Here is a 24,241-nt window from a genome sequence, read left to right on the forward strand (position 1 = left end):
CTGGAGCCTTCAAAGTATGGATTTTAGCAGCTTGTCCAGAAACAGTGCTTTTCTGGGGTAAATCATATATCCACGGGCCTTGAATACGTGCAGAAAACCTATGTTTGAATTATTAAATGAACTGCTTTCAAACAAAAAAAAAAAGGTAACGAATATTTAGATTGCTAGTTCAGAGGGGGGGAAACATGGCTCAAATTTGGCTGCAGTGCTACAGCAAGATGCAGATTGGACTCTTGGCCTTGGATAGTGGAGCTGCTTTTTACATCCAGCATCAGTGGTACAGCTGTAGCCCTGATGCTGGCTTTTCCCAGATGAGCTCACCAGGTTTGCCAAGGTATCACCTGCAGCTCCTCATGGCACAGCCACCATGCTTCAAGGCTGAAACCCTGGGAGGGCCTTGAGGAGCGGGAGATGGCTAAGCCAGCAGAATGAGGCCCTGGGGAAACAAAGGACATGGGCCGACCAAACCAGCAGGGTAAGACAGCAGGAGGGCACAGGAGAAGGGCGTGTGTGAGGGCCGCGGGGGCAGCGCCGGCCGGGGTAGCGCGAGCGGAGAGATCACACCAGCGGTCCAGAGCGCACCCTGAAGCCGCCCTCTCGGCGGCCCTCGGAGCATTGTCGGCCACCAGCGTCCTTCCTGCTTCTGGGGGCCGCTGCGGGGAGGATTTGCCGCAGATGACATCAGCTGTGGATGCTGGAAAAGTGGCTGTGCGGGGATGCGCCGGCTTCCCCTCCTCCTCCTTTTCTTCTTTTTCCTGCTGCTGCTGCTGCTCCTCCTCCTGGTGCTCCTCCTCCTCGCCAGGCCCCTGCCCTGCACCGTCTCCGTATAAAAGGGATGCCGCCTCCTCACCCCCCGCCTCTAGCGGACCCACCATCGAGCTGCCCTTCTTCCCTCCCCAGCGCCCCGGAGCCGCGGGGAGGAGCAGGGCGCCCGCCATGGCCACCGTGGTGGTGGTGGAAGTGGACTCGGAACCATCCTGTAGCATCCTCAACCCTACTTCCCTCTCGCATCGCTTCCTGGACAGCAAATTTTACCTGCTGGTGGTCATCGGCGAGCTGGTGACCGAGGAGCGCCTGCGGCGGGCTATCGCCAACATCGAGCGAGGTGAGGCGGTGGGGAGCGGGGCCACCGCAGGCAGCGCCGCAGCCCCCCGGAGCCCCCACCCCGCCGACGCCTTCCCCTCGGAAGCGGCCGCGGCGGGGCGCCGCGGAGGGCAGGCAGCCGCCCCCCTTTTCTTCCCTTTCCGCGCGGGGCGAGTGGGGGCGCTGTCCGGGCTCGGCCGGCGAGGCGGGGAGCCCGGCTGCCCCTTGCTCATGATCTGGGCGATACAGATACATATACATACATACACACACACACACACACGAGCTGCGATGTTGTGGTTTCTTTTTATTTTACGAGGGGCTAGTCGTCCCGTCTGCGCGCACGCCCCTCCCGCCCCACCGAACTCGGAGCCCCTCCGTCGGGTGGGAGCGCCGGAGAGCCGCCCGCAGCGGTCAGCGGCTGCGGACCGGGCCCCGTGCAGCGTCTGGCGGCGGCGGCTTCCTGCTGTCGCCCGCACAAAGATCCGCAGTCAGCTCGGCGCGTACTGCGCACCGCTGTTCATCCCCAGGAGCGTCTTCCCCGCCGCTAGTAGCGGGGAATGGGGCAAGCCCCCTCCTCACCATTGTTGGTGCGGAGGGGCTGCGGCAGAAGCCGAGCGCCCGCAGCGCCGCTGAGCCCGTCTGCCCGGAGACAGCGGCGGGTGGGCGTGGCGCAGTCCGCACTGCGGTCCCTATGGCAGCCCAGAGCGGACAAAGGGCAGCTGCGTCGCCGAGAAAAACCTGCGTCTGAGGCTGGGGCAGCCGGGCTGGGGGGCGGCTGTTCGGCGTTTCCCTCTGTTCCCCATCAAACCCTTTACCCCCACCGCGAAACCAAACCAGCGGGATTCGAGGCGTTTTCTTTCTCAGTGGCAAAGACTCCCTGAGCAGGAATGCAGCTGTGCCTATTGTGTCTAACTTTCGACAACGAGTCTTTTCTCTTGGCTGGAAAATTTTTCAGGACCTAAGTTTTATATGCATATATATATTTCAATAAAGAAAAAGATATGGGTAATAAGACTAATACCTGAGTGCTCAGCCTCATTATTGTCCAGCTACGGGATGCTATAACCCACTGTTTATTTGTCCTTTTCCTAAGATGGCAATACAGGAAGTTATCACAAGTGAAATGAGTTTTATAAATTCTTGATGTGGTTTCTGATACAATAGATTGCAGTGTACATGGAGAGGGGGGGGAAAAGCATCGTTGCCATAATAGTTGTATGAAGCACAAAGAAAATTATTGCTGGGCCCTATAGCTTGTTAAACTCAATTGATACATGATTTTGTAATATATTTTTGTTCTGGGCTGGGCTGGTGAAAACAGAAACCTGCCGTTGTTAGAAGGGAGAAAAAGACCTTGGAAAGGGGAATTGGTAGCAGCCTTGCCATGTAGGTGTGGTTCAGCAGTCCAGCTAGGACTTAATTCACCTCTATTGTTGTTTTCTCAACTAATGTTGCTTTAGTTGGCTATTTCTCTTGATTCTTTTTTCCTGACTGTTTGTGGTAAAGGGCTGCCTTGTCACAGCTAACTAGCTTCACTGTGACCTGTTCATCTTTATTGCTACCATTGTCTCCTAGGGAGAACAACTGAGACAGATGCTTTGTCATTCAAAGCCTCTTCAGCATTGCGCTTTGCTAATGCTCTTTATTTTTTGGTTGCATCATAAGTAAATTGGTTGCATTTAATTAAATTATTAAAATTTATGGAGCAATTAGATAACTTATGCCTTCAAGATATTTGATGTCATCCTTCCTCTGAAGAAATGCTCTTCAGTCTCTTCTTGAAGCTTCTATTGTACAGTTGCTGCTGCATAGCTCTGCTGCTGCTACCTCCTGCCACTAAGCATAACACCCACTTACAGTTTTAGATGTTCAGAGGGAATGCTTTGACCTTTTTATTTATCATTTTGGATTAGAAATCACCTCACTGCTCCTGGTGTCAGACAATCTGATTAGGATTTTGCCTGCTAGGAAAAAACCTTAGATCAAATTTTGAGGTGCATTGTTCTGGATGAGTATGCTGGGAATCTGAAGCTCGATCTGTACGAGGCAAATATGGGCTTGACTAATCTCCTTCTCATTGAAAAGTATGCTGTGGTTTGGAAAAAATGGATTATTTTAGCATTTATTCTCAACAAAGCCTTAAATGTGTTTAGGGTTCTTGATAACTCTGCCTCACAGTCTTCTCTGGTACATCTCCTAAGTACCATCACTGAAAAGTGTGGATTCATGCGCTAAACTGCAGCACAACATGTCAAAGAAAACATCTGCTGGTAACACATCAGTGGTGTGATGCTATGAAACCTGGTGGAATGCAGAATCATTTCTTAATATATCATGAAGAGGGAATGGTGTGGCAAGCTGCATTTTCAGTAATTACGTTTAGGATGTCACTTTGCTAAGGGAACATCCAACCCACTGTCCACCAAAAAAGGAGAGAGTGAAGCTTCAAGATTTTTCCACTGATTCAGCAGATGCCACTGGGTGTGCCCTGTCTGCCAAGTCCTGTATCTGGTGGCATTGCACTCCTAAGCGTGCAGAAAGAAATAGTTCAAGTTCAGTCATACTTCCAGTAGTTACTTCCATGCTGTTAATGATAGATCATTGGATTGACCTTGGATTTTAATTCCAGAATTACCTCTGTTCTACCCAAACCTGATTTGGTTATATAATAAATTATACTATATTATAATGTATATGCATAATTTTTGCATCCAGACTGCTGAATCATGCAGCTGCAGATTTGGGATATTCTATTCAAATCCCAACTTCAGCTTCTAGGACTACTGTGTGCATGGTATGTCTAGGCTTTTTCTGGTTGTTATTTTAATTATTTCACATTGAGTCCTGTATTTTGGATATTGTCTGGATCAGCAGTCTGATTATGCCTAATTAGAATCTTAAACCTACTGCAAATTTGGATTCACGACAAAAGCAGCTAGAGATGGATGCTGGACAGATCTTATCATTAGCAGTATTGCTGAATCATATAGTCCATGTTACTTAATTGACCTCTGGAAAGCTTTGTAGTCTGCCCACACAAGCTTGCTGTCAGAGGCCAGTGAGCTGTTTATCTTCTAGCTTCTTGAAGTTCAGCACTCGTTCATTCAATGTACTTCACCTTTGTGATGAATGTCAGTTTACTAGTCATAGTTTTCATATGTGCTGCACATATGTGGTATTATATCATCTTTACTTTCTTGCTCTCAAATATTCCAACACCTGGATAATGTTAAAGCCTGCTGAGCTATATTTGCCTGCCAAAACTATGCTCTAAAAATGCACCATATGGCCAATCGATTTTTGATAAATTAAAATAAGGAGACTTACAGAAGAGGCTCACTGCTTATGCCTCTGAACAATGATGCATAAAGTGGGAAGTGTAAGTGGCTGGTTATAGTTCAGGGTTTGTTTTTTTTCTCGAGTGGTTATGAAACACACAGGCAATACTGTATTTCCAAATGTATTTAGTTTCAAATGGCATCTACTTAATAGCTGGTACCATATCCCAGTAAGAAGCATGCTCCTGCCTGTCAGAAGGATGCTGACAGGGAAAAGCCCTGGATGAATTCTCCCTGAACATGCTCTTGAAATACAGATGTTCATATTTGCATGGAGAACCTACCTAGAGCTGCAATGCAAGACTAGCAGCACAGATCTGGTTTCTCTGTTCTTCCCCCTCTTTTTCCTCCTCATCCTTAAGCCCTACAACATGGCTTCTTCCAGTTCGAGGCTTGACATTACTGCTACCTTGAAAGAGAATAAAGCATGAGAGGCAGCACTGGCAGTAAAGTTCACAGCCTGAAATCTTGACAGAGTTACCAGCAGAAGTCTTAGTGCAAGTCTCATGGTAAGGGATTGGCCACACGCCTCTTCCAAAAGGTACCAAACCCCAAAGTGATTTAACTCAACATTTTCATGCAAAGATGTGGTCAGACATGTGAGGACAGGCCACTAGACACTTCCTCATCTCCAATCCCTTCTGCATTTGCAAGCTAATTTGTGTAAGTGCAATGATATTCCTTTAGGAAACCACCCCACCCACCCCCAATCACCATAAATGTCAAATCATAGAATGGTTTGGGTTGGAAGGGACCTTAAAGATCATCCAGTTCCAACCCCCCTGCTATGGGCAGGGACCTCCCACTAGACCAGGTTGCTCAAAGCCCTGTCCAACCTGGCCTTGAGCACTTCCAGGGATGGGGCATCCACAACTTCCCAGGGCAACCTGTGCTGGTGTCTCACCACTCTCACAAGTAAAGAATTTCTTCCTAATATCTAATCTAGATCTACCCTTTTTCAGTTTAAATCCATTCCCCCTTGTCCTATCACCACATGCCCTTGTAGAAAGTCCCTCTCCAGCTTTCCTGTAGGCCCCCTTTAGGTATTGGAAGGCTGCTGGAAGGTTTCCCCAGAGCCTTCTCTTTTCCAGGCTGAACAACCTCAACTCTCTCAGCCTGTCTTTCCAGGAGAGGTGTTCCAGCCCTCTCATCCTCTTCATGGCCCTCTGGATTCACTCCAACAGGTCCATGACCTGTTGTTGGGGGCCCCAGAGCTGGATGTAGTACTCCAGGTGGGGTGTCATGAGAGCGGAGGTGGAGAATCACCTCCCTTGACCTGTTGGCTATGCTTCTTTTTGATGCAGTGTGTTGGTGTTAAAAATCACAGCAGTACCTGGACTTACCAGTAGTGCAACTGCCTGATCGTTATTTTCGAATCAAAGCAAGAAAACTATAGAAAAATCTTGCAACATGTTCTACTTTTAATTTGTTTTGGGCTTTTTGTGGTTTTGTATTGTTGGTTTTTTTTAAAATTTAGTCATCAAAATCTTATGGTAGGAAACTATAAATTTGTCTTGGCTGCTATGGTATTTTTTTTTCCTGGTCAGATTTCAATCCTTAAAAATATATTTTGGAATAATACATTTTATGATCATGTACGTGTCAAGCGTCTCACCTTCTAAGTAGCTGGGAGGAAAAATGGTAGGGAATAGTGATGTGATTTTTTTTTTTTTAAAGGTCAAGCATAGCATTTTAAAATCTCAAAACTAGAATTTTGATATTTCATAAATAACAGATCACTTAAATTTTAATTTAAAATATGGGATGCTTCAAAGCTTTTGAATGAAGAAGTCATCAGTTTAATAGTTAGTATTTAAATATTAATTTGGAACATATTATGTGATTCTGTCTTTTTTTCCTTGGACGGACAAATACAATGGTGTTGTAATAGAGCTAATGTATCCCTGGAGTGATTCACTCTTTTCAGTTTTATAAATCAGTGTATTGCTATTTTAAATTCAATTCCAGGGCATCAATAACTTCCCATAACATGACTGCTAGGATGTGGGAACCAGCAGTCCTAAAGCAGAGGCCTTAAAGGATTGTTACCTTTTGGAAAGGCAGATTTCCTCTTGCTTGTGACTGATCCCTGTCCAGAGTGCTTCTTCTGAGTAATCAGCACCTTGCAAAGGATAGCTGCATGGCTTAAAGGGAAAGTAGGCTGATTTTGGAATTTAGAAATATGCAAATAACATTAATGTCAATGGAGAAATAATCAATTAAAACTTCCAGTGTTCATATATCAAGCTAGATGTGTTTTGCATTTTGAATTTTAGGAATCCGATCATGGGACACAAACTTGACTGAATGCAACTTGGATCAAGAACTGAAACTTTTTGTGTCTCGCCATTCAGCTCGATTCTCTCCTGAAATTCGAGGTGAGTTTTTGAAAGTGTTTGGCAGTTTTGTTTTGTATGTATTTTTTAAGAGTAGCATTAATAAATACTTGCAGGTATTGGATGGCCCACTTCCATTTGTGATTCTTTACAATGAATACTTTTTTCTATTTTTAAAAATATGGCTTGAAAATAATAGTTTATTTTAACTTTCTGACAACAGGAAATGTCTGAAACTTTAAAATAATCAGACTTTTAGGTTAGCTTCATGTTTACTTTTATTACCATGATTACTTTGGCAATAGATGTTAGTTTTAGGGCCCCATTAAAATTAAGTGAAACTCTCACTTTTTGACTGAACAGTTTGTTCATGTAGCACCAATCTAGTAGTCCTGGAGACTGAAGCTGTTCCTCACTGTGGTAGGTAGAACACATACAGAAATTAACCTGAAAGGTTAGCTCTACAGTTTGATAGAGTCAGAAATGGTGTCACGGCTGTTGTACGAGTGTGGCTCAAGCCCGTTATTTGTTCCCAAAGGGCTTGGACTCTTTCTTGGTATGAAAAAGCTGAGGAGTGGAGAGTGTACTTTGACTCACAGGAACTTTCTTTGGCTTGTATGAAGATATTAGAATTTTACAGGGCTCATGAGACTAAATCTTCTCTTCTGGTGGCTTTTCAAGCCTGTTAAAGGAAAAACTCACACAGATGTGGGTAATGCTAGGCTTGCTTTAATCACAACTCAGATTTGGGCCACCACCTCAGTGAGTGGCAGAGAACAAAGGGATACAGCACAGTTTATATACACTTATCAAATCATTAGTCAATGTCTGAAGTTTTTAGAAGTTTCCTTTGGTCTTGTCAGTTCTGCAAATCCATCATCTGACCCAGTCCCAGTTGATTCATCTATTCAGTTCCAGTCTCTGCCTCGGTTCCAAGGTCCTCCTCAGATCATGATCTTCCTTCTGCCTGCTTTAACTCACACAATCCTTCAAGCACACTTAGTCTTTGAACAAGCAATTCCTATTCACATATACTACTTTTTTCTAGAAACACATGTGTTTCTGAGAGCACCTGTGTATACAAATTGATCATCTATTGTTTCTCTATTCCCCCACTGATTAACTGGACTGGGTTTTAAACCAGCCTTGGATTAGGGGTATACAAGGGCCGAAGCCAGGTTCTGCCATTTAGCAGCTTCAGCACTTTAGATTTCTTAATTCAAAATACTTTTTTTTTTTTTTTAACAAAGCCTGTCTTTCCTTTAGAGGATTCATAAAATAAATTAAAAAAAAAAACAACAAAATTTTGTGAAGTGTAAAAACTGATTTTATTCTGAGTGCATGGGAGTCAAGTATTTGGTAATTTTTCTAACATCTCATTACTTTAACACAAATGCTGAGTATGTGTGAAATTAATCTTGGTTTTCATGTAAAAATATATAGCCTTCTCCAAGGAGTATAGGTTGCTTTCATTGGTGAAATTATTGTGGCCATGTGCACATTGACTACTACAACCTAGTATTGATGAATGTTATAAATTCTGGCTTCAGGAACATCTCTTAAGTATGGTGGAAAGAGCTATGAAATGTTGTATCATACTACTGCATCACATTCCTGAGTTTAGTTATACACTGTTGACAAAGAGATCCTGACATCTTGCTAGCATGACATCATTCACCTGATCATCTTGAGTAATATACCAAAATGTCTTGTGTCTTCTTCTTCCTGCAGCACAGATTATAGCAGATTTTGCCATATCTCCCCATATATAGAGAGAGTAAAGCATTGCCAGATTTAAGAAAAAAATATACCTCTATGATTCTTCCCTTGGTTTGTAAAACAACAGAACCAATACAAGAATACTCAGTAGTTCCTGAATTACATAAAGTAAACTCAGGCCTAGAATACATATCTTTCATTTCAATTTAAATATCATGAAGCCAATTCAACTTCTCAGTGATATCAGTTGTCTCATTATACAGAGAGGGTATTCTGATAAGTGAAATTAGCAGAATTTATCTTTAAGTAATGCAATATGCAGTGCAACTTATTTTTAACGTGTATGTGTTTTATTTTTAAATGTCAGGAAAAAAAATCTTGTGCTTCTTGTTTAGCAAAAATATTCCAGTGTGTCTAGTTTTTTGGGGGTTTTTTTTGCTGTCTTGTTTAGATGATACCTCTTGATAGCATTGCATGAATTAAAATAAAGCAAATATTCTGCTTTCATATGATAAATGAAATAAAATTGTGCATCTCTTTTTTCAACAGGAAGATTATAGAATCTTCTAGGAAATTTCTAGGAATTTGGTTGTTTTTTCTTGTTTGTCTAGACTTGCCTATTTTTAGTCTGTCATTGTGTTGAACTGCAGCTTAATTGCATGTGATTGGAATTAATCAACATCTCTATGACAAGCAGTAATGACTGTGTTTTTCAGCACTGCTCAATCTTTAAACAATAAGCTTCTAAAATCTACTTTGAAAGAGTATTAAGGAAGCCTGAAACCAGGAAAGCAGGAACATCCAGGAATAAAACTAGCCCTCTTGACCAGTTTCATTTCTCAAATTTTGTGGAGAAGCTCATTGACACCTTCAGATTCCCACTGCACAAATGAGAGGACAATATTTTAATCTTTCTAGCCTCTGTGATTCTCTAATGCTGAATCTGCATGAGGCTCCTTTGTGTCTTCTCTACTGTTTGATAGGAAAGGAGGGTTTTTTCTTGCCATTTGTTTAAAAAAATTCAGAATGTTTCATTTCTGTTCAACAAATGTTGAATTTTGAGTGTTTAACTAGGCAAACTGGCAACATTTATACTAAAGAGGATTGTAAGTACATATTCTATTATGGTCCCAAACTCAGAAATTCTCAGGAATTTGGGTAACTAGGTAACCTGTTGTTCAAGGAAAGTATTCATACAAGATGATGGGTTAGTCTGTGGGATTTAGTTAAACAGCCTTTTTTCCATCTTTTAAGACTGAACTCTTTGTGCAACTCAAACATAGGGACAATTTACTCTTGAAGAAGGGTAGAGTCATTTAGTGTGTCTGCACAGCTCCTAGTATAGTGAGGTATGACTACTGACTGAAGCTTTTTTGATTATAATGTTTATTATGGTAATTGCAGTGCCAATTCAGTACATGCTTGTATGCTTCTCAAAGCAGCTTGAGGAATACATGCAGCAGCAATGTGAAGGGTAGGACTCTTTCTCCAAAAGGAAGCTTGGTGGAAACAGGGCCAACCCTGTCTCCATGACATATGCCTGCACTGTTGAAGGGGAGACATGCAAGAGAAGGTCTGTCAAAGCCAAAGTATTCATGTGTTTTCACTTGAGGAATTTGAGGTCTAATCCTTTTCCATGTGTAGCAAATAGTAACGTACATATTGATATTGCAGGGAGCATGATCAGATCTCAACACTCTTTTTGTGCTCTTATCAAGGGATTGGATTGTCATTAGTGGTATTTGTGCATTGTATATTCAGCTGCTGGGCAATTTAGGGATGATTTATGATTCCCTGAGAAACAGGATTCAGAATGGAAATTCCAGCAGATGTTTTCTGATACCTTGTAAAGCAACTGAGTTAGGAGACTCCTTAATAATATCAAATCTTGCAGACGTCGTCAGGTGCTGGTGAAAAATGAGTAACAGAGCTTATTAACTGGTTGCCAAGACAACAGGCAGCATGACTTAAAATTGGTACTCCAGCACTTGCCTCTGTTTTCTCTGTCATGTACTGTTGATAACTTCCATCTTATGTTAACCTTACAAGGACAAAAAAATCAAACAAGTTGTAACATGTACAAGCTGAAAAAGGAACTGTGTATCTGGTAGTGAGGCAGACCAAGTGGAGAGTCTTGGAAAGACCTCTGTTGAAATTGCAGCTGTTGCTACCAATCTTATTTTTTAAAAAAAATATGTTTCAACTGCATAAAGCTGAATATCCTGCTTCACAAAAGATGGAGTAAAAGGATTTTGTGTGTCAATGAAGCCATTGAGGGCCCTTCTGCAAGACTCCTACATCTGCCATTTTGTCCCTCAGCTTCCACCTGGGGACACTTTGTCACAGTCCACTCAGTGGACTTGTGTTGGTTTGTTTACTATGATCTCAAAGCGCAAAAAAAATCAAGGTGACCACGCCAAGGGGTTATGCTTCAATCAAACAGCACAATTTTATTGTTTGCCCATAAAGCGGCATGCGATAGGTAGAAAGACAGAAAGTGAAGAAAAGCTAAAGTAAAAAGAAAAGGAAAGAGGATTATAGCTACCACCATGGGTCCAAGGCATCCCTATGGTCCCAGGTCCAAGCAGCATCCTGCCTGTCCTTCCTATCGTCGTGATCCTTGGTGGGGAAGATCTCCAAAATTCGGTTGCTAAGGAGTCATCTTTTATGCCGAGCAACACACGTTGCTCCTCCTCTGGCCCATGGAATGTTGTCAGTCTCCGCCTTCTTGAGCAAGGTTATCACGCTTGTTCTGGTTCATTGTTACGACAACAGTTGTGATTCATCTTCTGGACAGTTGTTATGTGGCCTTATCGTAGTTGTTCCTTCCAGTGCCGGGTATCAGGGAGTGGCATAGTACTCCTTGTACCATGCAGTTCTCCTTCAGGGTCACTGGGTCTCGGTGTCCATGAGGACCACATTGCATCTCCAGGTCTCTGTTAGCAATGTTGAGACAATATCATTCTCTTTAGACCGACTCTTACTCACTTGACTGTTTCACTGGTGTATATTCAGGTCCTTGTATAGATTAAAATCTGGTTTATTTCAATAGCTGTGCAGTAGCTAGTCACCCCAAATCTAAGAAATACTGCTCAAGCAATGCACTGTGGCTGCTTTGTATTTTGTCCTGTTGCTATGAAGAATGTGTATCTGTGGAAGGCATGTTTCCTATCTGAGCAGTACCAAAAGGTCTCTTGTTGCCCATAAGTCAGTGGTCGGTGACTGTACTGGCTTGACTGAGTCTTTCTTTACCTGTGCCCAAGACTTTATTTTCACTAGCCTGCATGTGGCCTGGGAGGACTTTGGCAAAGTGCAAGATGTGTTTAGTGTCTCTGCGACAGCTGCTTGCCTCAGCAGTGGCAGTGGGCTTCCCACCTTCGGGCTCCCTAGAGAAGTTTATTGTTCTTTCAAACTGTCATTACCCCAAAAAGCCTTGGCAGATTTAATTCTGAAAGTTATAAGTTCAAAAGTTACAATTAAGGATTGTTAGTGTCTTGGAATTTTGGTCATCAATACCCATAACTCCATAGTTTGCCAAAATGATGCATAGTCCCATTGCTTTTGTCAAAGCAAATCTATGCCCAGTTAATATCATGCCTAGTAACTTGCAATGTCAGCTCATGGAGTTGCTGATAAAATCCTCAAGGGCATGATTTTAGTGCTATCTTACTGAAAACTGCAGTTAATCAAAATTTGTCAAGTAAGAGGACATAGGTACTTGAGCAAAACTTATCACTTCCAATGGAAGACACACAAAAAAAGAGCTAAGAAGTCAAGGCCAGATTTCTCAACTAGTATCTAAGCACCATTACTAAGTGCCTAGGAATTAATTCAGCTTAAAGACTCAGTAGTCTGGTATGCACATTTCTGGGCAACATAAATATGATTCTACAGCTATTAGAGACTGTGATAGCTGGAATAGATATTGAGTAGAGTCATTTATCAGCAGTCCTGGCTAACCAGGGAGGTCCCAGCTGACTGGAGGTTAGCAGATATAACACCCATCTGCAAGAAGGGCTGGAAGGAGGAGGATCCAGGGAACTACAGGCCTGTTAGTCTGACCTTGGTGCTGGGGAAGGTTATGCAGCAGATCATCTTGAGTGACATCAGACAGCATGTGCAGGACAACCAGGTGATCAGGCCCAGTAAGCATGGGTTTATGAGAGGCAGGTCCTGCTTGACTAACCTCATCTCCTTCTATGACAAGGTGACCTGCTTAGTGGATGAGGGAAAGGCTGTGGATGTTTACCTGGACCTTAGTAAAGCCTTTGACACCATTTCCCACCACAGTCTCCTGGAGAAACTGGCTGCTCATGGCTTACATGGGCATGTTCTTTGCTGTGTTAAAAACTGGCTGGATGGCCAGGCCCAAAGAGTGATGGTGGATGGAGTTAAATCCAGTTGGCAGCCAGTCACAAGTAGTGTTCCTCAGGGCTCAGTATTGGGGCCAGTTCTGTTTAATATCTTTATCAATGATATGGACAAGGGGATTGAGTGCACCCTCAGTAAGTTTGTAGATGACACCAAGTGGGACAGGAGTGTCGATTTGCTTGAGGGTAGGAAGGCTCTGCAGAGGGATATGGACAGGCTGGATTGATGGGTTGAGGCCTGTTGTATGAGGTTCAACAAGGAGAAGGGCCAGGTCCTGCACTTGGGTCACAACAACCCCATGCAATGCTACAGGCTTGGGGAAGAGTGGCTGGAAAGCTTCCTGGAGGGAAAGGACCTTGGGGTGCTGGATGACGTCCAGCTGAATATGTGCCAGCAGTGTGTCCAGGTAGCCAAGAAGGCCAATAGCATCCTGGCTTGTATCAGAAACAGTGTGGCCAGCAGGACAAGGGAAGTGATTGTCCCCCTGTACTCGGCACTGGTGAGGCCACACCTTGAATACTGCGTTCAAGTTTGGGCCCCTCATTTTAAGAGGGATGTTGAGGTATCGGAGCATGTCCAAGAAGGGCAATGAAGCTGGTGAAGGGTCTAGAGCACAAGTCTTCTGAGGAGTTGCTGAGGGAACTGGGGTTGTTTAGTCTGGAGAAAAGGAGGCTCAGGGGAGACCTTATTGCCCTCTACAGCTACTTGAAAGAAGGTTGTAGACAGGTGGGAGTCAGTCACTTCTCCCAAGTAACAAGTGATAGGATGAGGGGATACAGCCTCAAGTTGTGCCAGGGGAGGTTTAGATTGGATATTAGGAAACATTTCTTCACTGAAAGGGTGGTCAAGCCTTGGAACAGGCTGCCCAGGGAAGTGATTGAGTCACTATCCCTGGAGGTATTTAAAAGATGTCTGTATGTGGTGCTTAGGGACATGGTGGACTTGGCAGTATTAGGTTAAGGGTTGGACTCATTGATCTTAAGTTTCTTTTCCAACCTAAATGATTCTATGACTTTAGCTCGTTATATGTTGGGAGAAGTTAGTTTTAGTTGGCTACCAGACTTTTTTTTGTGTCTTAAAGTATTTCTGTCTTGGCAGAATGAAAATGGATACAGAATAGGACTTGAATAGGGAATTGAGCTGACTTATGCTGCTGTGGCTGTTTGGTGTTCCCGTAGGTTGTTGCTGTGAGCGGTGCAAGGTTGCAGTGACAGGGCTGCGCAGCAGCACAAAGGCAGGGAAGTCTGGGTGTCCTTGCAAGGACAATTGGCAGGGGAGCACATGCGGTGCACTCATCCACTTGCAAGCTTTTATTTTGTTGTAGTTGTGGGATGCTAGGAATTTGGTGGCTCAGGAAGGATTACAGTGCAACAGCCTATAAATTTGGATAGATGAATTGTCAAAGCTCTCCTTTCTTAGTACTAATCAAAATTCCAGAGATGGGATAATAAGTAACTATCTTTTTTCAGATAATAAATTGTTGCGCTTGTGTGATAATAATTCTGGTACTGACTTCCATTTCTGCTTTTTTAGGAATGATCTCAAAGAAAATTAGCATGAATTTACATTTTTGTCAAAACACCAGTACCTGCATGATGCTAAGCTGTTAGTATGAATCAGCAAAATGACTCAGAGGCTATTTTTATATGCCTTGTATCACAAGTGTATACAATGAGTTCAGTTCTCTTAGAATAGCCCATGTTTTACAGGAACAGATTTTTGACCTGTGTGAGGCAGTTATCACAGGCATGGGATTAAGTTAGTGGTAAGTAACAACAGAATTTTAACTCCATTGTGAAATTTGAATCCCCATTCCTCTTTATTTGAAGGATAATTCAGCATACCTAGTTGTATATTCACAAGGGTTACTTTGTTAAGGGTTATTTAAGAAATACTTGCAGACTTATACTTCTTAATTTGTCCCTTACAAGACTCCTCAGTCTTTCTTTGGTAACATTTTGTCTGTGTTGGTTGTCTGAAACTGCAGATGTAAACAATATCTTATTTTTTACCCTTGTCCAGTATCATTTACAGTTGACCTACCTCTCATCTCTTCCATCATGAATTTATAATAAAAGTGTAACTAGAACATAATTGTCATTTTTTTCATCTAGTTTCTGGTTGTCATGGGCAACATTTTTCTCAGATGTCTGTTTTTCTTTTTAAGATTTGTCTTTTTGAATTTCCTGAATTTTCTGTTACTTTCTGGTACTGTTTATCAATGACTTGAGAGAAATATTAAATATTTGTAATTGGACTTTATAATAAAAAAAGACTTGATCCAAAGGCCACTGAAATAACGAGATTGGGCTTTGGATTGAGCCTTAAACATTGGAGGAAATATTATCTAGTATTTTTAAGGTAGAACAAGGACCAAATGTTCACATAAAGAGGGAGAAAGGGAAAATTTTAACTTCTATTTCTTGCATAAAAATGGTGCTTTATTCACAGTGATTTGCCTACCATTGTATTCAGTAATAGGACCAGATCCAGCCTTCACTGGGCAGAAGAGTTTAGACACTCCTTGTCTCTAGACTGAGTGTAATGAGGAACAGATGTTCATCCCTGTTGCCAAATGTAGCATGAGAGGTGCCACTAACTTGTGCCATCAGTCTCACAACAGCATGGGGAGCTCCAGCCATCATCTACCTTGCAGAAACAAATGCAGAAAGCATTGCAAGAGATGCATTAGTGCTACCTCCAGATCCAGGTGCTCCTGTCTGTAGACTGCTGGGAGTATCCTGTAGTACCTCATAGTCCATATGAGTAGGTAGGGAAGATATGCACTTCAGTCAGTAAGTCACAAATAGAAAGCTGGCTAGTTCTGGAAGAGATCCATGCTTTTGCATCAAACCCCCAGGATGGTCCCACCAAAAAGACATGATGGGTACTTTTGGCTTGTAGTCGCTGGTTGCAATCTGTTCCTAGAGTTGAGAAGAAAAGCCAGTGCTCCTGATGACCTGGGTTTGCATGCTGTCTGCGTGGAGTCTGTGTGCATAGACTCATAAATGTAAGGACATGACTTTTCTGGTTTCTGGCTGTTCTACTGGTTGGGATTAGTCTGTTTATGATTCAAACCCAGTTACTGATACAAGACAAAATTAAGATTGGAAAGATACCTTGCTGACATTCTCATTTCATGCTGAACAGGAGTATTAATCTGTTAAGAGGAGCTGTTGCCTTGCTACAGTGGGGGAAACCCATTTACTGGGCTATGCTAATGGGTGTGGGTACTTCACAACCATTTATTGACCGTGATCACAGGAAAGAGGAGATGCAAAGCATTCTGATTTCCTTGAACAGTATAGACTTTTCAGTCCGTTGAATAGTATAATACAATCATGCTTTAAAGCTATACTATTCTGATCTGGGACAGCCTGAGCTGGGGAGGTCTGATGTTACACCTGGAGTGAGATGAAGACTCAAATGAGGTCAAATGCCGCCAATCAGGAAAGTTTATTGAAACAAAGTGTTCATAAGAAAATAGCAATAGGAAAGGGACGAAAGAATAGAAAAGAAGGAAACCTAGCAAGCAGTTGGGATAGAGTTGGAAGAGATAGTCACCACTATGGATCCAGTGGCATCCTGTTGTAGTTTCCTTGTCCATTGGTGGTGGTGGTCTCTGAATCGTGTCCCTTACTGTTCGATGGTGCAGTCTTTTATAAGGTATTTGGAGAGACTGTTTCCTGGACAATGGCATGTACTGCATGTCCATGCATGCTCCCAGTCTTGGCACGCTGGTTCTGAGGGGCACACATGATGGCTGTGTGGTCGTTTGCTATGGACTGTGCATGCTTTGGCAGGCTGAGGTGGTCAGTCATGTCTGGATGTGTCCCCCAATACAACATGACTGTTCTTTGACCCTGGCCGATGTCTGGTTTTGGGTGGCTGTTTGCTCCTTGTCTGGTCCACAATTGCTGAGTTCGGAGCTTTGAGACAGTCAACTCACAATATGGTCTCACACAAACACTTACCTAAAAAGGTGTAGTTTTGACCTCTGGATTGTTTCATGGCCTGCGTGCTCCCTCTGTAATTAGTTTAATCTAAAAGCAAATTCCAGGCCAAGGAATCAGTTTCTTGCAGAGAATCTGGAAGAATCTTAGAGTTTTACTTTGTTTTACAGGTCTCTACTTCTCTTAGTTTCCCACAGCATGTTTTAGATTTGCAGAGTTGATGTTCTTCTCACTTTCAGTCCATTCTGAACTTGATTCTTTTTCCCTGCTGATGTTGGACACAGCTGGGCATCTCTGAAATTACCTGTGTCCTCCTGTGCTTTTCAGGCCTTCCTAAGTACTCTGAGAGTCAAATGAGATTTTTAATACAGTGCCTGCTGCTTTCCAGGGATGTGGTAGTTATTGTGGTGTGTTCAGCCCAGGGCAATGCTCAGTGCTGGCATGGTAACACTTTCTCCCTTCTTGTCTTGACTTGTAGTCACAAAAAAGCAGGGATGACTTTAAAAGAAGGGGCCACTCTAAAAGCTTTTTTTTCACTATCAGAAGTGAAAGAGTAGTGGTGCAAGGCAGCCCTATGTAGAGCTACCCTACCAGCGCCAGATGAGCTGGTACCTCTACCCAGGACAGTGCAGCCCCAGACTTCAGTCCCAGAGAGCAGAATGAACACATTGGTGATGGGGTTTCTGAGAAGACCATCAGGAGGAATTGTCTTTCTCATCACATTGGTATGTAGCTTTGCCACAGCACTGTGTTGACAGGGTCCTACTGCCATGTTTCAGAGACAGCTTTGGTGTCTCTGCAAGGACAAAACATAGATCAAAGACTTTATTCTGTGACACTGACATCTGAAACTATTTTTCCCATTTTTCTGATTTTTGTTATTTCTTCAGCTTATTTTAGAAGTTGTATCCTATTCCCTTCTACTTTCCTAAAATGAGTGAAATGCTGAGTTTTGATATTAAATGTTTTCAAGACTTAGAGAAGCTTGTATTCATCCCAGATGACACTTCCTCTTCTTCCTTTCCCTGTTGCTTTTCGTCCTGCAGTCTTCCTATATGTCACGGTAAGTCAAGGTGATTTAACAGTAAAATGTGAATGGTACCTTGTCAGTACTGTCACTTCCAGGCTTGCTCCCTTTCTTGGAACCATGCTGTAGCTATCAAGAAAGGAATTTTAATTTTAAGAGATGAGTTAAGAAAAAGCTGTGATCAGGGATGTCTGCTCCCAAATTATGTTTTATAGTTGTCTACTACTACTCCTGGCTTCCTTCTGCTATTAAATACTTTGGAGGCTACTTCTGGCACTTCCACTGGGGTTTTTTTTGGTCTTCCTTTTGAGCAGATTCCTGTCTCTCTGTCAGTGATTGTTACTTTGGTCTAAATCTAATCTGGTCATTGCATAAAGTCCTTTCTGAAACACATCAAATATTACTCCCTGTAATATTCTCCCACCAAATATTAGTAATGTATTCCCTACCAAATATTACTCCACATCTGTTACTTGAAAAGATGGGACACTCTCAGAGAATATTGGTTCAGTTTTAGGCCAACTGTTTTTCATTAGATAGTCTAGGTAACCTGGTTGTTGGCTAAGTGTGCACTGGACATCATAAAAATATCTCATCAAGAATTGCAAAAAAAAAATAAAATATTTTCAAACCAGCAGAGATATAGCTTAAGTGGATCTGCCTTTCTGCCTTGCCATAGTGCTATGACAACAGTTATTGCTTTCTAAGTGGAGTTAATAGAACAGATCTTCTCCACTAAGATGACTATTTGTGAGTAAATCATGAATTGGCTGTGTAAAGCTTGGAATCAGGGTTGCTATAGCTGACAGCATAACAGTTTCACTGCCAAGTTTGATGCTTTTGCATATTTTAGTGTCAAAAGCTTAGACACTGGTTATTCTCACCAAATATTTAAAGAAGTCTTGAGATGTTTTTTTTTAGATTCTGTGAAATAAGAGGCATCATAGGAAAGTAAAAGGAATTTCAGGCTTGCAGCTCTATTAATATTTTCTCATTATCTCTGATGTCTTTAAAATTGTTACTATTTTCAAATGTTACACTTTTCTGCTACAAAATTAATGTGTAATAATATTAATCGGGTTCAAAACTCATTCCCAGCAAAGTTTATGCATAAAATTCAGCATCATATCATGAAATTACAACTACTTGATTTAAAAAAAAAAAAAAACAAGTGAAATGAGCAATTAAAAAAAAACACATCAAAACCCACCAAACTAACAACCCTCATCATTTTCTTACCCTTTCCCTTTTTTGGAAATAGCCTGCCATGGAATTATGCGCACTCATGCTTTTTTGCCAGTAGATAGCATTCTCAATGCCCATACTCATTGCTGTGCAGTAAACAAGCACATACTAAAACTGGTATGAATACTTTTTTACTGTTTTTAGGTCATAGTACTTAATGTGATACATATGTTTCTATTTTGCTCTGAGATCTTGCTTGGATTTTATATTTCAGACAATTCAGATCTTTTGACTTTGAAAGACAAATCCCTCAATGTGAAATGAGCTCAGCAAACTTCAGATCTCTCATAGAAGCAGACTATAGCTCAGGCAGGGTGAGAGCTCTCAGTTTGAAGACCACAGATAGTGATAATTTATGAAAATGCTTAACATTACATTAACCATTAACTCTGCAAAGCCAGTAGGGAAAAAAGCAAGACAATTATACATATGGCTATATTTGTGTATAAATTAATGTTGTAGATATATCTGAGGAAATACTTGTTAAATCAGCCTTACATATAATTTATTCTCTGTATTCTCAGAATGCCTCTAACAGACCTGAGCTTCCCCTTTTTTGAAGCTGTGATATAACCACACCAAGACATATAGTAGTTCCTCCTCTCCCTTGCTGAATTTAGAGTACAGCATGAAATAAAAGACCTGAGACCTAAGCAAGTAGACTCTGACTCACTTGTCAGGTTTAGTATATCTCAGGTTTTTTCCCCTGTCTCAATCTGTGGTATGACTGTCTGTTGGGAATATAGGAATACAGTAGCTTGTAGTTTGACAAAGCATTTCAGTATTGTCTACCTAAAAATACTTGTTTATAGAAGTTAAATCTCATTGTGGCCTTTTGCTTTTATTAGGGATGGAAAAAAAATTCATGGCTTTCTAAGTGACTGTAGAGCAAATGATATATCCTAAATCAAGAGACCTAAAGTTTAGTTCTTAGCTTTGCCCCTCAACTACATAAAGACTGTGACTGTCAAACTCAGATGTTGTGGACAAACTTTGATCTGGATTATTCAGTTGCAGAGATGTAATGACATTTAATTTTTTTTTTTGTCTTGCTTCAGCTTCCCATCAAGGACTGCTCTGCCAATTGTGCTAGTAGGGAATCTAATGTCAGTGATTTATGCAGTGTGGTCTTCAATAGAATTCAAAATGAGGCCACCAACTCTCTTCAAATAAGCCACCAGCCAGATGTCAGAAAGTAATCACTACAGGGATCACTGAACTTGATTTGAAAATAACATAAAAGATGAAAAGCTGAGATTAGTCATTTGCCAATTTGTATAACTCCTTCAGATTTCTGATTTTTTTTAAAAAAAAAAAAAGTGAGGACCATTTTATGAAACTGAACACCTACATACATTTTCATGGACAAAACCTTTTGATATACCCCATTATATATTAGGGCAATATTGGAGTGCTGTTGAAGAATTGCAATTTTCTAGCTCCCATCTATAGATAGTTTGAGGGAATTGGTTATAGTTTGTAACAGGGTTCCACATAAAATGAAATGCAGCATTGCTGAGCTGCTGTGGCACCATCTGAAATAAATCCCAGAAATTCTCTTGGATGGTTTCCTTGCTAGTTTGGGTGATGCTGGAGTTGGCTATAAATCAGCTGACTTCCATTAGACCTAAACCCCTGTAGGAAGCTGAGTGTTTGTGCATGGCATAAGCCAAGCTGGTGAAATATTGTCTACTATCTCTAACAAAGATTCAAGTGGGACTGAAATGCTTTTAAGCGTTGCTGCATGTTTGTGGAAATATGTGTGCTTTATGATTACTACAACCTTTTTGCCAGTCCTAAATGCAGAAATACTTAAAGGGTAAAAGTTAAAATGCCATGGGGATATGAAATAAATGACATTTTGATTTCCCCTCAGAGCTTGGATTAGTGACTGACACAACCTTCAAATCCTGGGGGAAGAGAAATGGCAAGGAGGAGTCTTTGGCACCTCTGCTATGCCATCCCCATCTCTGCATGGCTGCTTATCTCATGGCAGAGGGTTAATTAGAAGACTTTAAGGATGAACTTGTGGAAGAGAATTTAAATTCCATCTGTATGAATTATGATCTGGTGGAGTTCATTAGCATGCAGACAGAGCATAAGCACCTCTCTTCCAAAAGGCCTATGGTTTCCAGGCACTCTGAGAGATCTGTTGTGCCTTATGGGCTTGGCCTGCATTTTCATATTAGCACAGTTTAATTAGGCAAGGAGTGATTGCTGTGGCTCCAGAATGATCTACTGATATGATAGATCAATATTTATTACAAAGATTCTTTCAAGTAAATGTCTTTTCTTTTAGATAAGTTTGCTCATTCAGTGGTCCTGGAGCCATTTAAGAAACCATTAAATCCTCTCTGGTGTGGAACAGAATATTAAAAAGATTTAAAACTGAAAGACCATGTATTCTCACTAGTTTCTGCTATGTTCCTATGGCTTGCTATTCTAATTTGATATGTAGGTTTGATAGGAGTTGTATTCAGAGACTGCTTCCCATTCCTTGCAGCAGCATAAGCGTAAGGGGAGAAGTAAAATGGGTCAAAACATTGGCTAAAAATGATCAAGCCCAAACAGAAATATGGAGCTGTAGAGGAGTATACAACTGTTGTGCTGAGAGGAACTTCTGATAGCTTAATTCCATAAATTTATCCTGGTTATCCAAATTTGAAGTGAAAAGCAGGTGTGAAGTGGTCCAGTCTTCTAAACTCATGTGAGTAGCCAGGTTTACAGTGGCTGTTCAGTAAAGGTTATATGAGGAGAACTTGCATGATCAGGTCATTGATCTTTTTTCTTTTTCTTTTTTTTTTTTTTTCCAAAAAATTGATTTTAGTGTTATGTGCAAGGGAAGCAATTTTCCTGTGAGGGAGCATGTTGGAACAATATGCAATATCTGCTTATTTGTGAGGATTCACAAAGGACCCAAAATAAAAGCCGTAAATCAAAAACTTTTCAAAAAAGGCAAGGTGAAAGACTTTCTGATGTCAACTAATAAGAAGAAATTATATAATTTGTATAGAAAACAGACATTTTCCTTTCTAAGTTTTGTGCAGTTTGGATTCATTTACATGGCTGAGTTTGCTATTCATATTATGTATATTCCTTATATGTTACTTTATTTTATATATTTGTATAATTTAATATATTCATATTATTAAATGTGCTCTTTTTAGGTTATTTTGTTTTATGAACTACACAGTAATGTAGCTTTGTAGAAATGTAGCCATCTGAAAAAATGCAGTAAGGACCACAATCACTAATTTAAAAAGTATGCCCAAACTGGCAAATACAGCTGATTTGACTAGTCTGGCATACACAGACCTGCTTTTTCTTTGCTGGAGTCTTCAAATATATACTGAATTTGTAGAAAGAAAAGTCTTATATCTGAAATTGCTTCTGTTGGAAATCAGTCAGAATTTTGTTCTTGATCCCAATGAAGGCAGGATCAGCCCCAACATTATTTATTATTCCTTTTCTCCATAGGTAAGTACTTTTTTCTTAAGTTAAGAAAGAATCTTCTTGTGCATTTGTACTACTATCATCAGGCATAAGTCAGTTGGTTAACATCTAATAAGAGTTCTCATTTTAGTGTCATTTCCTTAGAAAATTAAGTGTGCCAGACTTAAAATGTCTTGTGGTTCATATGAAAAAAAAGAAAAAGAATGCCACTGTAAGGCAAGACAGTGGAAGCTTCCAGTGAAAATCTAATAGCAACCTTTACATTTCTTTGTCAACACAAAATATTAAAACTCACAGGATTTCTCTTCCCAAAGAAGAGAAAATATTTTAAATACTGAGTTATTTTAATCTCTGTGTGTGTGGAAAACCCCTATATTATGTACTGTTATAAATTCTGAGTCAATTTTTAGTTTTATATGATTTATTTATGGGGTTAATAAAAGGCAAGTAAACAGCACTGGGTGCTCTGGGAGTCAGGGCACAGGTGTTACATTGGGCGGGCTGGTTTTTATGTTCCTAAGTTAATACATATTCATCACTACTTCTAAGAAAGGCAGGGTTATTACAATTAGTTTCTTGGGCTGAAGGCTCACAGTCTTCCTCCCAGGCTTTGTCCTCCAGTCGTCCTTCAGTTTCCTTTTCTTCCTTATTTGGTAATCTCTTGGCTGGATGTCAGAGACTTGTGTAGCATCCCCTGCAATAGTTAACAGTCATTTTGAAACTCCTTTGTTCTTCTGTCCCCTAGATCCTTGTCCCAATATTTACCTTTTAACCCCTCTATTGACACGAATTGCTGGACCATTTCTTACAGTACCTTACACATTCCCCTGTGTTGTTTTTTCAAGTGATGATGATCCTACAAGTGTACTTGAGTTGTACTCATTTAATACTGGGTGGGTTAAATTTCTCACCAACGCTGACACTTTGTCATTCTAATAAAGTATAATTAATGAGTGACTATAATTACTGATTTAAAGAATCAGTCACCAATATTCGAGTGAGCGGAGGTTATCTTTATTCGGCAGTGCTGGGTGCATGGGGGGTCGCTCCACCAAAGTCATGCACACCAAGGGGATTTTTCAGTCCCCTCTTTATACAAGCAACTCATACCTATTCATTAATTTTCCAGGAAATCGTTTACATATTCATTACAATTCCAGGAACTCATTCACATATCTCACTAAACTAGTGACCATGATTTCAGTCCTTGTCTTTGCCATGTTGTATAAACAACAGGAACTTAGGACCAGATAGCCTTTTTAAAGATGACAAATCCAAGGACTTAGCAATTATTACATCCGTCATGTTAGCAATAAGGGTCCTTGGACGTTTCCCAACTTTTAGATAAACATAAGTACATCATCCTATAGATAAGTGGTACATCATTCATCATTCATTTACACAGTCTGTGTGTAATCAGCAAGATTTCTAAAGGGAGTGTATCACATCTAAAATAACAGTTTCTGCATTGCATAGTCTAATTTCACCTGACATTTTGCCAGCCAGGGCACAAGCTTTCTGCAAGCAGCAGCAGAGTATTTCTGGTCTCATTTAGACAAAGTGATGCCAGAACGGCACAGAGTAACTGCTCAAAGACAAATTTTGGTTTTAAGCAGCAAAGGTGTTTATTTTGTGCAATGTTGGGGAGCTAGCCGGTTCGCACTGGAAAAACTGGCTCCCAAGTTTTCAGTGAAAAGTTAAGTATTTTATACA

General features: G+C 41.1%; 1 protein-coding gene across 1 annotated transcript in view; it reads left to right on the forward strand.

Annotated features, from left to right (window-relative positions):
- Positions 1–302: 302 nt before the first annotated feature.
- The window catches only part of LOC119140611 (microtubule-associated protein 1B-like), a 96,524-nt gene continuing 72,585 nt past the window's right edge, over positions 303–24,241 (forward strand). The window contains exons 1-2 of the mRNA XM_037372093.1: positions 303–1,105; positions 6,701–6,802. Coding sequence (XP_037227990.1) covers positions 454–1,105; positions 6,701–6,802 — 754 coding nt within the window. The 5' untranslated portion in view covers positions 303–453. The remainder of the gene's footprint in view (positions 1,106–6,700; positions 6,803–24,241) is intronic.

Source organism: Falco rusticolus, chromosome W (assembly GCF_015220075.1).
Source record: "Falco rusticolus isolate bFalRus1 chromosome W, bFalRus1.pri, whole genome shotgun sequence".
NCBI lineage: Eukaryota > Metazoa > Chordata > Aves > Falconiformes > Falconidae > Falco > Falco rusticolus.